The 17,368-nt window shown below is 43.4% G+C and overlaps 1 protein-coding gene across 4 annotated transcripts in view; it reads right to left on the bottom strand.

Annotated features, from left to right (window-relative positions):
* RARB (retinoic acid receptor beta) overlaps nt 1-17,368 on the bottom strand; it is a 204,448-nt gene that overhangs the window by 5,426 nt on the left and 181,654 nt on the right. For all 4 annotated transcript variants that reach the window (XM_053970722.1, XM_053970716.1, XM_053970735.1 and 1 more), the window contains 3 exons: nt 15,783-15,943; nt 8,124-8,300; nt 498-702 (listed from right to left, as the gene is read on the bottom strand). In XM_053970722.1, the coding sequence (XP_053826697.1) occupies nt 498-702; nt 8,124-8,300; nt 15,783-15,943 (543 nt within the window). The remainder of the gene's footprint in view (nt 1-497; nt 703-8,123; nt 8,301-15,782; nt 15,944-17,368) is intronic.

Below are 17,368 nucleotides of genomic sequence, written 5' to 3'. Positions count from 1 at the left end.
TATAACACATTTTTGGTAAAGAAAGTTATCACCAATGGCTTCCATGTGACTGAAACCAGTGCAGATGCACACAATTATATTTATGAGTAAAAGCTGTGTAATTGGGCATCTTGCTGTAAGAAAGCTCACTCATGCAGGTACCCATACACTGCTTAGCAAAAACGCAGCAGGACCTGATCTCCAGAGGTCCCTTCCAACTCCTAATATTCTGTGAGGACTCTCAATGCCCTTTGTCAGACAAACAATAGGACTGGTTGCTTGACAGAATTATTTCAGTAATTTTTTTCAAATTATCAATAACAAAACCAGTAACTATCATCAGTGGAAAACAAATCTTTAGCATTAAGTAGCTTATATAGTATATGTAATAGTGTTACAAATACATATATATATTTATAATATGTTTCAGTAAAGGAAAGGAAAACAAGTAGAACATAAATGAAGACATTATCCTGTCTGTCCTTTTGAAATGCACTAGAGTTCATGCAGTACAATACCTCCACAGATTAGGCAGATGGCACTAAGGAGACCTGTTTCTGTATCATCCATTTCCAAAGGCAGGAGCTGGTTGGCAAATGTGAACACGAGATCAGTCAGCGGGCCAAATCCGGCGTTGTGCATCTGAGTTCGGTTTAGGGTAAGGCCATCTGAAAAGGTCATGGTGTCTTGTTCCGGTGTGTATCTTGTGCAAATTCTAAGGATCTGTGAAAAAAAAAGAAAAATGGAATCTGAAGAATTTAATCGATGAGAGGTTTGCTGCATTTTCTTGGTGCAGCAAATGACTGTGGAACTTTAGTACTTGGCCACATCAGAACAATCTGAAAAAAACCTCCAGTTTAGAACTGCAGTTCTAGCCACACAAAGACTCTTAGGTACAACACAAATATACTCTATTGACTATGTGTATTCCTTGTAACACAAACCTAAGGACAGAAATTTCCCCCGAGTTATGAAATAATCAAAACTTTGGAGCAACTCTCACCACTTAGGTCACCAACATTATAGTGATATCCACAAAAACAGTTCTTTCATTAGTCTGCCATCCACATTTAACTATAAAATGTGATCTGATGAACTCCTGATCTGATCCAAAAAGATCCTAAGAGCATCTCACCTCTTTGAACAAAGGCATATCTCACTGCTTTCGGGATTGCTTTTGCACGGCAGCACTTCCCTCAGTTGTATCTTTGACAAGGACAATGTTGGTCTGTGGAAGCTTGTGGGAGTGAGTGTGGACAGCTGTGAGCTGCTGAAGTGCAGCAGAAGAGGCAGAATTTGGGCTGCCTTCCCCTCTTCTGCAAGGGCAGACAGGCAAACACTGCTATGGGGACCAAAGCCCTCCATCTCCCCAGCAGCTGCAGGTAGGGTTTCATTGGAGCACTGCTCGTCTTGTCAGCCTGGGAGCTCACACCCAGCGGAATATCAAACTTTGCACCTCCAAACAGCAGCACACACGCCTACCGGCAGCCTGGCCAGTGGTCTGAGGAGTTGGCCCAGCTTTTCTTCTTTTCTGGTGGTTGTTACTTCTGTATGTTGTAACACCAAACCTCTCTCCAGCCTGTTGGCTCCCAGCCTTCCTGCAGGCTCTGGCGCTTCCCCCTGCAGAGCCCCAGCGGTGGCAGACCCTGCCTGCCTGGTGCAAAGCTGCTGACAGTGTCGCTCATTCCTGTGCACGCCCAGGCAGTGTTGGCTTTGGCAAGTTCGCTTGTATGCCGACAGCCACCCAGTGCTGACCCCAGATGAAAGAGCCTTCAAGGGGTGGACGGGGATTCACACCTCTAACTGGACACGGAGGAATGCAAAACACATGAATAAAACACCAAGGATGCTCTACATTTTGTTAGTAAATGCCTCTGGGATAAGGGCAGCATCAAGAGCACTGTCACAGCAGAGGTGGCAGCACGGCCAGAGAGGGAGCGTGTGCGTGAACGCTTCTGCCTCTCGGAGCACTCCCAGGATGTGTGCCGTGATTCATGGCACAGGATCATCTGTGCGGCTGCAATTAATGAACACGGCTGTAAGGACCAAATAAAGGAGGCGTCCATCATGTTGACATATTTCTGTTATATGTATCAGTGTTTAATGTTTAAAATAATCAGAGGTGGGAGAGGGCTTATGCCGAAACTAAACTGAACTGAAACCCTGCCGAAGTCAGGCCGATTAGCTGAGCTAAGACTACAGCTGTGTTTTTTCAGGGCTTGACTGTATTTATTTCCCATCCTACTTGGTTTTAAAGATACAACAAAAAAGATTTACATGAATATAAGAGAGCACTGGGAGAATTTAATTACTCCTATAGCTTCTGAGGCTCTGAGTCAGAGGCCCCAGCACATGGCAGCTGACCAGTCTGGGCTTGGTTCTGCCACTTTCATCTTTGCCTGGCAACACTGCTCCAAATAAACAGGGAGGAGAATGAGGAGAACACATTCTGTAAGATACCTACAGGGAAGCTTTTATTTCTCTTCTTCAGTTCCTTGGTAAGAGACTAAATAGGGTCTATTTCTGCAGATGGATCTTCAACTATTTTCTGTCTCAGCAATAATCTTATCTCACATTCTGGGTATACACTGAAGCAGTGAAACTTTGTGTAGTTGGACAGGCATGTATGGCATTGTTGCCTTACCCCTGAATTAGAGTAACTTCTTGAAATTACTTAAATCAATGACCAAGAGAGTCACAAATACAAACACACAGCACATTACTTCCTCAGTGACCACAAATTTCCCATAATATATGCCATCTTAAAAGGCTGCTAGGTTGCTAGGTTTTATGTAGTAGCCAATGTATTGTTCAGGATCATTAGAAAAAATTAACATTATAAAGCAGAGCACCCTGTAAGTAAGAGGCAGCATCTTTACCACATTTGGAACTGCCAGTAACCACTGGCCATGCTCTTCCCTGAAGTTGACAGTGGGTTGCTCTTTCAAATCATTAAAAGATTGTATAGAAATGAGAAGAAACCTGGAGAATACCTGGCGTTCAAGAAAACAAAGGTTCCAAAGCTACATATTTACTGTGACACCCAAGAGCCGCTTGGTTCACTTTTCCAATGGCATGCAAGAGGAACTAGAGTGCAGCTCTTCCCACCTGAGGTCTGCACAAACAGTAGCTGCCTTCCAGTAAGGGTGCATGGCTGAAGAAGATCAGGTATCCAACTTTGGGAGGAACAAGGCTCTGTACTTCTTACCTGGTATTGCTTTTCCCTTAGCTCAGCCAGGGAGCTGAGCTTTGATTCCAGTGCTATTTCAATTGGTAAGCCTTAGCAGAGAGAGTTCCTCCCTCCACAGCCTCAGGACTCCCTCCCTTCCCAACAAATCAGCAGAGCAGGATTGGGATCTTAATTGGGCAATGCCGTGGTGTATTCCCCAGGCTGCCTGCAGGTTCCCCGGCAGCTGCCCAAGCAGGGCTGGCAGATATGGATCCCCCAGATCCTCCCTCAGAGGGTAGGTCTGGACGCCAGCTGCCACAGAGATCCCTGCCCAGAGGGACTGGGGTGCCCTGGAGTGATCTTCCCAACAGCCCAGAGGCTGAACACACACCTGCCACCATACACCAGGCTGCTGGCTCCCTCACAGCAAAGCTCCCTGTGCTTGTTCCCCAGTGCCACAAGCCCCACTGTGTTTGGGGGTGCATGATAGGAGTGCTCAGCAAAGAGACCCCCAGGGCTAAAACAGAGGAAGAACTTCCAGGCTGGATCCTCATTTGGAACAAATTTGGATGAGGTTACTCAGCCTCAAGCCAGCCCCTGAAAGGGGCATGCACAGAAAGGGACCTGCAGGGGCCCTGCAACATTTATAATTAAAACAAGAAGTCATGTAGGATTGAGCTAGTTCCAGGCTTCAGCAGCAAGGAGGACAGGTTTTTGTTGAAGGCAGCCTTCAGGCCTTCGAACCCCAAGTGCTGCACCAGCCATCAACTGGAGGAGTCTTCAGTGGCTCTGCTGGGCACTGGCACAGCTGAAGATCAACTATGTGTTCTCAGCAATGCACTTAACTTGACTGCAGCAATCAGGTCTCAGGTTTCCTCTGCATTCCTTTGACATTATCCCACAACACACTGTTATTAAACTCCAAGACAGATCATTTGAAATGGTGTTTTTTTTCTTTTTTCTTTTTTCTTTTTTTTTTTTTTTTTAATTTCTGTCCTTCATCAGGATCTGTGAAACGCCATGGATATTGCTGATTGTTGCTAAACCATTCTTGGGCAAATTTCCAGTGTCAAAGTAAAGCTGATTTCAAGCTCATATTCACTGAGGAACATATGGGAAACATCAGCACTTCAAAATAAGAAATCACGGTATCTTTCTCCATTTTAAACTGAACTCCCAATGTCCTCAATGTTGTTTAGATTTTGCAACCAAGCCAAGTATTTTAGTTGTCACTCTGCTCTTAAATGCCACTTGTAGCCATAAATAAAGTTTCCCTCATTATTAAAAGGCCCTTTGTTTTAAGAAATATTTATATATTAAAGCATTAGGGATTCTTACAAGCCCGTCATAAAGTGCAAAGCAAAAACCCTAGCAGAGGCACAAAACCAAAGTAGGCCAGAAAGTTGCATTTATGACATTGTTGCTACCACAGAATTGTTACTCATTTTAAACAGATTAGGTAGGGCAAGATGGGCCTATTTTTTAAGAAATCCTGTTGTTAGACACTAGCTGCCTCAGCTGGCTGGGCCAGTTCCTTGAGAGGAGAAAGCTGGGTAAGTGACTCTGAAGCAATGATGCCTCCTGGCACTGCCAAACCCCATCAGCACAGCTTGTCCTGCACACACAAATTCCTGCCTGGCATTAAGGCACAGGGGCTTACAACAGAAAGCAAAAATGACATCATTAAGGATTAGCATTCAAGGACTTCTCAAGTTTTTATCCATTGGATTTAAGATATATTGGACTCTGGATTCTTTCCACATTTGTCTTGCCAGAACTCAGTGAGGCTGGGGATGCTTGGCTGCTGCTGGGCCAGTGTACCAGCTGACAGAAGCACTCACTTTTACAAGGGTTATTGACTGAATTTTAGTAATATTTATCCCTAAAACTTTTGGCACCAGACAAGATATAAATTCCACGATCTTCATTTGGCGCCTCAAGCTGCCTCAGGAAGCTTGATGTTTTTTCCCTTCCAGAGTCAGTGTTTGTTTGTACATAAAACAATTCTTTGGCCCATACCCATCGGAGTTCACTGAGCTCCTGGCACCATTTCCTTTGTCAGCCTGTTTAAGAGGGGCTTAAGCATCCACAGCCACAGGAACCAATTGAGCAGAGACCCTGGCAGGGTCTATAAATGCTTAAGACTCTCCACAGCTGGTGCTGAAGGGCAGGCGGGCAGTGAAGAGGTCCTGCTGGCAGGGAAGCCTGGCCACCCTACCTGGGAGCCCCACGCTGCTCCTCCCATGTGCTGCGGCTCTGGGAACACATCCAGGGCATGGCAGAGCAGCAGGATCATGAGGGCACATTGCTGAGGCTCATGGCCCTGCTCAGCAGAGCTCACACAGCAGCCACTGGGTCCTTGGTGCAGCAGGAGGTGCAACAATGTTCGCTCTGCATCTCAAAGCACAACAAAATGAAACACTCATAACTAGGACAACTGGCTTGTTGAGGGGGGGTGGAATATGTGCTATTAAAACTGCTCCAGTACTGATGTTCAGCTTAAATAAAGATAGAGAGCAGCACTGCAATTCCGATTATGTGCAGGTGATGCTGGTTTAATGGATACAGCATTTCACAGGCAGTGCACACACCACGCATTACTGTGTCATGGTAATTATCCCATTTTCTTTTTAAGCAGCACATAAAATAGTCACATAAAGTTTGTGTAAATGTCACACAGGAAAGTTAGGACTATTAGCTGTGCCATATTTGTTCCTGGGTTTGGAAAAGCCTCAGCTCCTCCCAGCTGCAGGCTCCTATGGTTCTTGCTATGCCCTGCTTGCTCGGATGTGTCACCTTCTCTGACTTTGTGAAAAATAAAAACAGAATGAGCAGGTGATCTGGAATGACAGGCCTCAATGAAGTTTATAACTGGAGCTTGAAGTTTATAACTAGAGCTTGAAGTTTAAACTAGAGTTTATAACTAGAGCTTGAACTATGGCCACAAAGTAAAAGTGGTGAATTGTATTAAAGAATCAACTTTTCTATCCATTAATTAGTTGAAATAAAGTCACCATTTACCACCTGCTTCATTCTCTTTTTCTAATCTGGCAACTAGGCTTTTATTTACTCACTTTAATGAAAGTGCGTTTATCGAGGCACTTCAGATAAAACCCCTACCAAAAAGGGTCCCCCTCAATTTTTGAGCCAGTGCTGGCAATGGCAGCACTGAGTGGAGCTGCTGCAGGGACCCTGTGCAACAGGGGCTGTGCACGCTCCCAGGGCAAGCTGCCACTGCCCACCCCAACAAAGAGCATCAGGAGCTTGCAGGATTACAGAATTAGGGTATTTGTTATCCAGCAGCTATGGTGTCAGGGCATGGCAAAATTAACAGGGTGGCAGCTTAAGGGCTGAAGTTTTAGGGTAGAAGGTTTGGATGAGCAGGTTCTTGCCATATCCTGGCTCCTCCCCACCCTTTTTATGTAGTTTCTGTATTAACTATTTGTTATGGGTTACAGCAGCACAGCACAAAGCAGTTCCCATCCCCTGCTGCTGGCAGAACACACTTGAGGCAACGCTGCAGGTTTTTGATCACCATCTGCCTCTCGTGTAAGGGGAACGTAACAGAATCTGATCAGGACAGAGCTGGTGATGACAGGCGTGCAATCGGTAACGAATGGCCCTGCCCCACGGAGGGACACTCTCAGTAACAATGAGATGGCTGAGTCTGAATGGGTGCCTGGATTAAGGGAACAACAAGAGGTGACTCTCAAGCATGGCAGGGCAACCTCAACCTTCCCTTTTTCTATAGGCCAAAGAATGATACCCCTTCCCCTCTCCTACCCCTCTTCCTCCTTCATCAATGTCCTCTTGATGCAATTCTTCCAAACAGCTTTTGACAAAACAAGAGGAAAAGGTCACAGCAGTTAACGTCCTCCTCAACATGATCCTGTTTGAAGCAATGCACTTTTAGAAATTCTAAGATTAATTACTTCAACTTCAGCTTCCCTAGTTTAAACTCCTGTGTCATGACAAAAAAATATATCTACAGTAGCCATCTTAAAAGATGCTTCTAGACTGGCCAAGCTTGGCTCAATGAGGACCTGAAGGTTTGTGCTCAGAATGAAACATTTAAAATATGTTTACACTGAACATACTGTTTTACTGCAAGTTATTACTACAACCAGTAATAAGAAGCATATTTGCCACTAAAAGCCTGAAGACCTCTAAGGTCTTGATAAAGAAATGCTGACATCCCAGAGGGCTGCTCTGAAGGTCAGCATGACAGAAACAACTGGAGACAAAGGGAGGGAAGACAGCTTTGCCTTGATCTAGTGGCAAAGGTCTGGGGAAAAACTCCCTGCCCATCTGCACAGTTCTGCCCTGCAGGTTGTATATTTGCCTGTTTAAAATTAAATTACATTTAGCCAAAACCTGTACTGAGGTTTACATCGGCCACTTCCACAGATACCTGCAGCACTGGAGAAGGCAGGGGGATATGAGGGCCAGAGGTTTGCATCTGACAGGCTCCAGGAACACCAGCTTCCCCTCTAAAACCTTAAAAACACGAATTCTGAAGACTTGTGTCTTATTCCTTAAATTCCCTCATGACCATAGGTACAGCACATTCCTAAACCATTATACAGTGGACTGTCTCTCTAGGTATCCTTTATGCACAGGATTATGCAGAGGGAGAAGGATGAAGGAGGAAGGAAGGAGAAACAGGTCTCTCTTCAATGTTAACAGTAAAGAAAATTTTCCAAAGTTACACATGCCACAATACTAAAATGTGTTTTACTGAAAGCCACAAAGTGTAAGGACTGCTTTTGAGAAGTATGCTCATCCCCCAAAACACACCTCTGTAGGTGTGCTGGAGTAATCTTCTGACCACACTACCCAGTAAGACTACCCAGTAAGTTCAATTTTACAACAATAAGGTCATGGCCATATTTCACCCCCCTCTTCCTGTCAATTACAGTAAAAACAAGAATAGAAAACACATTAGTAGGAGAACAATGATGTTAAAAATACATACCAGTATATCCAGGCAGGCTGCTTTCAGTAGAGTTATTTGGTCTGCAATGGTCAAACTTGTAAAGCCTGGCAATCGCTTTGCAAATTCCACTATTTTAATAATGCACTTCGTCGCAAGTTCACTGAATTTGTCCCAAAGCCCAAGGTCCAGTCGAACCCGATGATCTGCGCTGGAGTTCTGGAAAGACAGACAGAAGGTACCATAAATCAACAACATCCCTTTCAGCAAATGGTTTTCAAGGGAAGAAAACAACAACTACGTTTTCCTTCCAGAAGTACTTTCTATTAACATTCCAGGCATTTTCTGCAGCTTGCTGTTGGGATGATGCTGGTTTTAAACTTGGATTAATCGCCTGAAAATTCCTTGGATACTTCTCTGTTACTTATGATTGCAGAAGCCATCTGTACAAGGAATAGAAATGAACTTAAACATTTCCAAATGCCACCCTCATTATTCTTCCTTGCCATTATATAATAAGTGCATTGAGAAAAGACAATTAACAGTTGTACCCCAGAAAATATAAATGAACAGTGGAACAAGAATATTGGGTCCTCCTCTGGAAAAAACAGCACAATATTTGGAACATAGTTTCACATACTTAAGGTCTTAGAAAATTGGTTCTGCTTAATTTCACTGCTCTGTGGCTCTGCCACAGCTTTCTGAAGCTACTGTGTCCCATGGCTTACAGAGCATTTATTTACATGATATTAAGGAAAATCCCATGTGCCTTGATGCATGCTACATGCTCATTTGAAGGTGCATCCAACATACACTCCCACTGCTGGAATTGTAACAAGGACATTCTGGTGGCATCTTTCAGGGAATGTTTATATTCACCTACCTCAAAGTCTCCATCATTTTCTAGAGTGCATAAGAAACCTGTGTTAATTTTGTGATCAAACTCACATTTTCATACATTTGGAACAACCACTTAACCCTTGAAAAAGCTGAACATGTCAGCCAAGAACAGTCTGACTCAAAATCTGCTGTGGCCCATTTGTTGCCAGCCCACCAACACTGGGTATCATGAGAAGACCTGTTAAGTCCATTCCAATCAACCCAGGACTCCAGCAGAGTGACAAGAAACAGGTAATGACAGAGCTCTGAAATACACAAATCTCCTCTCCTTCTGCCCTCACATGCAGTGTATTGTCAGCATTTGATCCCATGCTATTTAGGATGCAGCCAGTGTGATGGTGACCTCCAACTCCCTATTTCATAAGCCACCAAGTTCAGCGTGCATTACAGCTGCCTTCAGCATGTGGGTGATCTCTTCACTGCAGGAGAAATTTAACCTACAAAAACATGCTCAAGCAGTGGCTTTCTCCCCAGCTGCAGAGGAAGTCCATGTGATCAGCTGCCTCAGTCTCAGCTGGTTGAAGTTAAAATGTTAAATTAAGTTTAAAATTAAAGTTAAATGAGCAGAGTCTCAACCTAAAAGTCTAACAGACATGGCAGATTAAATAGCCATCAAAAAGCATTCAAATTACACAGATCACACTTCCTTGGAGGAAACATTTCCAGTGAGCCTGCCACCACCACTGCTGATGGTGAGGACATCCACCTCTTAGAAAACCAGTGAAGCCATTATCTTGTCAACTTTCTTTGGTTCACAGGAAGGACAAAAGGCTGGAAGAGATTGGTGAGGCAATGTGGAGTGAGCTCAGCTTGGCTGTGATGCTCTGGACCCCATCCTGGTGCTGCCCTCACAAGACACCACCACTACCATCACGGCAAAGTTCTGACAGGTCCCCAGGGCGCCACCAGCCTGACATCCACCCCCACTTGGAACAGCGTGGAGATTTGAGCCAGGAATATTTACATTAGGCCCTAATTGCAAAAAATAAACACTGACTGTGCTGAGCACAGGAGCATGCACACTTTTTCCTGCTACTCCTCTCTTTAGGGGATAATTAATTCATTTCATCATTTCTATTTGAATTTTTATTCTGGGAGTTTTCTCTATTTTCTTTTGGTTTTTTTTAAAATTACAAAAGAAAATGTCTTTATTATGCTAAACCTAAAGAACTGCCTTCAAAATGGTCCAAAACTAATGAGTTAACAGTGATTGTAATGTCCTTTGAAACATTTCTTTTGGCTACTGGAGTATGCATCCTTCAGATTTATTTTATTTCATCCTCAAGGACCTTGGTGAAATACAGTACATTGGAGGAAAAATAAGATCAAGATGTGCAGTCATTCAGGCTGTAATTAAATTTAATAGGCAGTTTATCCAGTTCATAGAAAGATGGCATCGCAGAGAGCTACACAAAGCAGAGCCTAAAGCAGGAAATCATTTTACAATAGGGTATCCATCTGGAAAAAAAGACGTTGCATGAAACCAGCAAGTGTGAACGAAATCTTCATCAGTATCATATGAGGTTACTTTATCATGCTGCAGTGCCAGCAACGGGAAGTTTGACGCATCTTCTATTAGGAGTAATGCACAACCGTCATAACAAATGTAAATCTAACTCTCTATTATGCAAACTGAAGAGAAGGAGCAGTTAATAAAACACAAAATAACCAGGTGTTCTATTATGCCAGGTGCCCGATCCCTCAGCATTGGAGCTAATGTGGTTTACACATTATCCTTGAGATGCTACAAATGGAAAGAGTTTTAACCTTCTATCTGTTAATGAATGTCAACACAAGTGTCACAGGAAGAAGAGCTGGATTTTTAGCAGCATTTCTCAGAATTGAAAAACCAAAACTGACTCAATATCAATGTATAGGTTGAACAATAAAACATGGAGTTTAAAAAAAATGCACAACAGAAACAAAAACTCTGATTAAATTTGCCTGAAGATCTCCTCTATCCATGCTGTGAAAAAGATGCAGACGCTATGACTTTTCCTGAATATTTTACTGAAATGGGTTTTTGGGCATCTTTTCCAGGAGCAGTCTCACATGTTTTTCAGGCCTATGCACCAGTGCACATATGGTGGAACAATACTGTAATACACCCTAGTGGCATCTTTATCAGTGGAAAAGCCCAACCTTGCTATGAAATCCAATTAAACAGCCATTTTTGCCACATAAATTGATCCCATTTTTTCCATCATTTTTGTTTTTTTCATTGCAGGCTGCTCTGTCTCCACATTAACAATATGGGATGAGGTACTCATAGAAACATACACAGCAGCAGAATCCCTACTGTCTTTAAAATCCACTTTACAAAGGAAACAAGGCTCACAGGGGCACTCTGCCCTAATCAGGAACACTCGTGATGCCTCTTTAGTAAAAGCAGCAATGCACTGCAGCTCCAGCGAGTTCACTGAGGACCACGGCACATGTCCCTGCTCAGTCCCAGTATCAGGAGATACACACATTATATATATATACACATATATGTATATATATATTCCTCTGCAATGGCACAGAACAATAGCTGTGTAACTTCTAAGACCAGCACTTAAAAAGAACAAAATGCTGCCAAGATGTGGAACCTCTTCACTTCCAGCTAGCCAAGAGCAACCCAGGAGAATCTGTAGCAAGGGTCTGCAGAGCCAAAATTGTTTTCTGATTTGTCCTCCCTTTATCACAAGGCTGGATGTAACACAGCTGTACACTTACAAATAACAGCACTCTCAAGGGACAAGCAGTATAGTTACACTCAATTATACTATAAAGTATGACATCTCCAGAGAAATTACTCAGGCACTCTCTCTTACCTGGATGACAGTAATAAAACAGATCTGTTTATGATAGACTTTTGGAATCCATTACATTTAAACAGCTTGCTGATTCTCATCATTGGTAGAACTGTACTTGTCACTGCCCACCAAATGCAACTGTTAAGTCAAATGACCCAGGGGATTTAATACAAGTGCTATTCTCCCATTATTTTAAGTAGACTTCTATTAACTATGCAAAGCATGGGGCCACTTTTTCTTTTTAAAGAGCAGATGGATATAAAAAAAGTAATTGAAAATGCTTCTCCAAAACCATTTTTAACAGGTAAAAACACATAATGGAGGGGGGGGGGAATCACCATGTAACCTTTCCCTCTGGGAAATGCATGCCGCAGTACTCAAGAGTGAGAGGAGCCAGATACACAAGCCAAATGCCGGAACAGATTTTTATTTTTACTCTATCTCTGTAAGGTCTTTTTCACTTTACACTCCTATAATTTTTTGCTCTGTTTAGCAACAAACGAAATCTTCTTTTGAAACAGTCTGAATGATCATGTAAACGAAGGCACTCGAGGGCTGCTCTTGCAGAACAGTTTCTGCCATCCACCATCCCACACAAATGCAAGGCTCACAAAATTCAACAGAATCCACATTGGTTAGAAACACTCACTTCTCACCTCTCACTTAGAGAATTAAATTTAAAAAATCTAAGGTTACAAAAGCAATCTGTGTGCTCTGTAGTGTGAGCACGCCATGCTTCACAACTGAAAGCACGCAGAACCAGGCATAAAAACAGGACTGGGGGCAATCTTCTACATGTACTACATTGTTACTATTAAAAAAAAAGCAGAGTGGCATAGGCTTTTAGCCTATAGACTCCTCTTGGACTCAGCACTTAGAAAAAAGGCTCTGTGCTTCTTTCTTTTTTGATTTCTGGTCTCTGCTTCAAGTGTCTCAGATTGCAGTCAGAGCCCTGCCGTTCGATCAGCAGCTAGTGGTGGTGTCCAGGCACCGGAGCTGTGCTCCTGTGACCAGCACACACAGCTTCCACATCTCAGATCCTTTTGTATCCTCAGTGATGCAGAAAGGATTATCCCCTGCCCCTGGGCTGTGGGCGGCTGGAGGGAAAGATGACCCTTACTCCAGCCCCAGCACTACTCTGTCCTTCCCACGTGAGCTCTTAACACTGAAGTCCTACATAAAATGCCAAAGCGGCTGCCAGGCCTTACCTCGATGAGAGATTTAAACACTCTGCATTTCACACACAGACTATGAGAATGCAGCAAGAAGACAGTATGTAGCATCACTGCTATCAGTTCTGATGCAGCGTTTGAAGGAAGCTGCATCACTCTTAAAGATTCAAGGTAAGCCAAAAAGAATTCTTTCAATATAATTTTGTTATTGCAACTTGTACCATGACAAAGCAGGAGGGAGGTGAGCTTCATGCAGCTGTTCACTGCTTTGGACTTCCAACAGAGCAATGCTAAAAACAAGAAATCTCCTACCCCAGGCTGTTCCATCAGGCTTGAGATATGAACAACCAATATCCAGCCTCAGAAAGAGTGTGGTCAAATCATGGCTACTCGTGTTCCACAGACAGACCAGATTCATCTGCTCATTACTGAGATCCTGGTGCTCTCAAAAAGGGCTCTGAAATTCCAACAGGGACATAAACTCGCTGTGGGGTTCAGACAGAACCTAAGGACAAAAGCATCAGCAGTGGGTGTGCTATGCAACAAGACCCTCTCCAATTTCATCCACTTGTATAATTTCAAGAGCTAAAAGATTAATGATACTTCAGCATCCAGTACCTAATGCAAGTGTAGAGGTGCCAAGGTTTATCTTTCAGCCCTTGAGGATCTTTGGCAATTACCAGGATGCAGCACAGTACCATCCCACCAGCTGCAGTGCACTCTGCTAACTCCCAAGTAATGTGGAAATATGTATTAACGTGTTCCTGCTGGGAAGGACCAGAGAAACATGGGAAGGATGGGCTCCTTCCCAGTACTAACCAGTTTACATGGGGCTCAGATGTAAATGTGAAAAGTGCTTGTGAAATGTGGAGTTGTGTTTTTAGGTTCCCCTGTATGTATGTTCAAAATGGTTTATCCCTCTGTACCCCCCTTGTGCCTCTTTGGTTCATCCCAGGTTTTCCCATCAGCACCTGTGTGTCCATCAATCCCAAAAACCCTGACTCATGCCCCTGACCCCTCCCAGCTGACTTGTCCATCCTTCCCCTTTGTCTGGAGGCTTCTGCCGGGGTCGCTTGGTGATGGACAGTGGCCTGGGGTCCCTCCCCTCCTCCCTGCTAAGTGGATACCCCGGCTGTCCTTCCCTCGGAGGGCCCCTCCCATGTCTTCTCCCACTGGCTGATCAGGTTTCCCTGCCCACCCTATATCAGGGCCTGCTCAAGGCCCAGAGCTCACTCTCTTCTGGGACGTTTTCGAGTGGTGTTGGGCTCTGGGGCTCTCCTCAGAGTCACAATAAATCTTGGACCTACCCCCAGAAGAGTGTCGCCTCCTTCCTTGCCGGTGGGATCAGCAGTGTCCTCGGACCCACAAAGGCACTCTCCTAAAGCCCTGCTGGGTTCAGCAGGGAGTGCCTCTCGCTATCACCCCAAAAAGAGCTAGCCCGGGCTAGCAAGGGATCTGCTCTTGCGAAGTTGGGACGAGACGTGGCAGTGAAAATACTTTCAGCAACATGAAAAACATGCCTTTTTCTAAAATCACATATGTACTTTTTGTGCACTTAAATACCAAGTCTTACACTCAGACCTCAGTTTTGAGCCTTGCACTTTGTTTTGTAAATAGATTACTAAGCCATAAAAAAACACCCTGATTGCTAAAACAGTGAATATTGATGGCACACAGGGATTTGCCTATGTCACTCTGAGAAATTTAATGTTTGTTTCAATAGCAGAAAATTTACTCAAACCAGAGAGCAATCCAGTGATACAAGTATTTCACCTGGCCTCTGAGGATTAGTCCCAGATCTTCAGCTGGGGCTGGAGGACAAGAACCATGGAGACAGCTGTCTCCTTGCCCCAGCCATGTCACTCCTAAACTCCTGCTCTCAGCAGTGAGAGCACATGCTTGACTACCTCAGGATGTTTTGCACATCCCTCTGAAACAGTTGGTGCTGCTGCAACCAGCAGCAAGCCCAGACCCAGTAGTCATTTCTCTACTGATAAGGCTCTAAACATTACCTAACAGTTATTTTTCATCATCTCTTTTATTACTGGATTTGCAAACTTGACATTGAATTTTCTTTAATCAATTAAAATCACTGACTTTCCCTGCATTTAGCAACATACATATGTATAAAAGAAAAATTATTTCCCCAACTCAACTCTGGAGAAATTCCCATAATACTGAGCTTCTTGATGAGGGGGCTGATTTTTCATTTCTAAAAGCAGTAGAAGTTTTTGCTGTTATGGGATCTTTTGGTAGACTGGGAAAGGATGTGTAATTTTTGGGGTTGTCATGTGCAGAGCCAGGAGTTGAACTCAGTGATCCTTGTGGGTCCCTTCCAACTCAGGATATTCTATGATTCTAGGAATAAACTGCAAATGAGTATTTTGGAAACTGTTTTACTTAAACGTTTCATATTTTCCTTGACCTTGGTAGCTTTGGGACTATCACCAGTAATCCAGCAGCATTTAAGAACTCCCTACACCTGCAAAGTTGTAATCCGCTGATGCACGAGCAGAGATCACGTCTTTGGAAGCCAACACATTTCTAATGAATGATGGAATGCAACTGACTCATGGTCTCGGAGCTGGTCGTTTGGCTGGATTAATCCTCCAGGAGTCTCTCATGATACCGCTAAGTAGCGCTCACATCTAAGTTTAATTTCTCTCCCCGGCAGGCAGCCTTTGCACACGCACTTCTGTTTTTTCCTGGCTTAGGAGGTGCAAAGAGTGAATCTACTGCTCCATCTATTTAAAATGTCCAGGGCCTCCAAAACTCACATCATCCAGGCATATCCAGAACGCTCTGTGCCTCAAACAATACTCCACACTCACCGTAGTGTATTTTCCCAGCTGGCAGAGCGAGGGGAAGGTTTCCTGGTGAGCTTTTCGGATCTTCTCAGTGAGATCATCTAACTCTGCTGTCATTTCATAGTTTTCTGTGGACTCTTGCTTTGAAGGTTCCTTCTTCTTTTTGTTCCTGTCATTTCTGACAGCTGTAAAAAAAGCAGAGATACAGATCACATGGGGTTAATAGGATCAACCTATGTTGCTTTTGCTGCTCTATTTCAAATCACTGTAAAATGCTGCTATTTTAAACACACATTATTTTAGCTGAATATAAAAATGTTATATGCACAGAGGACACTAATTCCAGCTTACTCATTTAAAAATAATTTCAGAACTAAATGTAGTGAGCAGCAATTAAACCAAACTTCCACAGGGTTATGTTCTGGGTGTGTCATCACAATCCCATAGTATCTGCCTTCCAGGAAAGTCAACTGCAACTTCATATGCACAGTGTCTTAGTAACTTTGTGAGGTGGGATTTTTTTACTGTAGAACTACAGTTGTGCATAGTGGATGGTGAAGCCCTCTGCAGTGAAGCACTCAGTATTTTATTGGATGTGAACAACTCTAAGAAAAGACAGCAACTGTCTTTCTTCTTAAGTACCTCAGCATGGAAGATAACAAAGCCCCATACTAATACAAACTCCACCAAACAGAAGTTATTTAAAAGGAAAGTTAAATGTGAAAACAGTAAACAAAAGAAGATGAAACACGTTAAAATCAAGTTCTGAAGATCAAAAGAGAAGCACAAACACTTGAAAGAGAAAAAATGGCAGTGAAGCTATCTAAAGTTGCTTGCCATCTGCTTCTGCACTCAGATCAGCCTTCTACCTTCCCCCGGCCGTGGGGGATTACTGGAAATATGCATTGTGCTCACTCATGCTGTAATTGATTTCCCACATATTTGAGTTTTGTAATAAAATATGACAGCTGCTCCATCACCATGCTGCTCTTTGTTCTTTTAATGAAAATAGCTTAATTTTACAAAACGTGCCCAGGAGATAAGTCCATGTCCACAGTATTGCCAGTAATTGTGAATTTTATCAAGAGTCTTGCTGTTAGCTAAAGCTAACGTCTTAAGTGTAACCAGATGCATAAGGCCTTACAACAAAGCCAAGCAAAATCAATCCCTCTCCCCAAAGACTCCATGTCAATATTAAACACCCTGAAGACTAAATCTTACTGGATAAATAAAACCAATCTTAACATTGTTAGTATTCAAAACCTCACGATATTTAAAACAAGGCCTTAAACTCGGGGGGTGCATCTGGTGGGTTTGGCACATGTGAGCATGGCCAGGGATTTTGGATGGCCAAAGACTTGCTGATTCTTATTTTGTACTGTCCTGGCCCAGAAAGTGCTTCTATCTGTGACATAGGGAGGGAAGCACAAAGCCACCTCCATGCCAGCTCTTTTTCCTTGTGGGTTCCCCAGGCCTGTCTCCATATCTTCTGTGGTCACTTCCTATATGCCAGTGAACCACAATAATCATAAAGAGCAGAAAAAATAGTGGGCTGGGAAAGCATCAGAGTCAGAGGCATCTACAGAAATAACATACTGTGTGCAATAGAA

Source organism: Vidua macroura, chromosome 1, assembly GCF_024509145.1.
Source record: "Vidua macroura isolate BioBank_ID:100142 chromosome 1, ASM2450914v1, whole genome shotgun sequence".
NCBI classification, from domain to species: Eukaryota; Metazoa; Chordata; class Aves; order Passeriformes; family Viduidae; genus Vidua; species Vidua macroura.
This window is presented reverse-complemented; position numbering and strand designations above follow the sequence as displayed.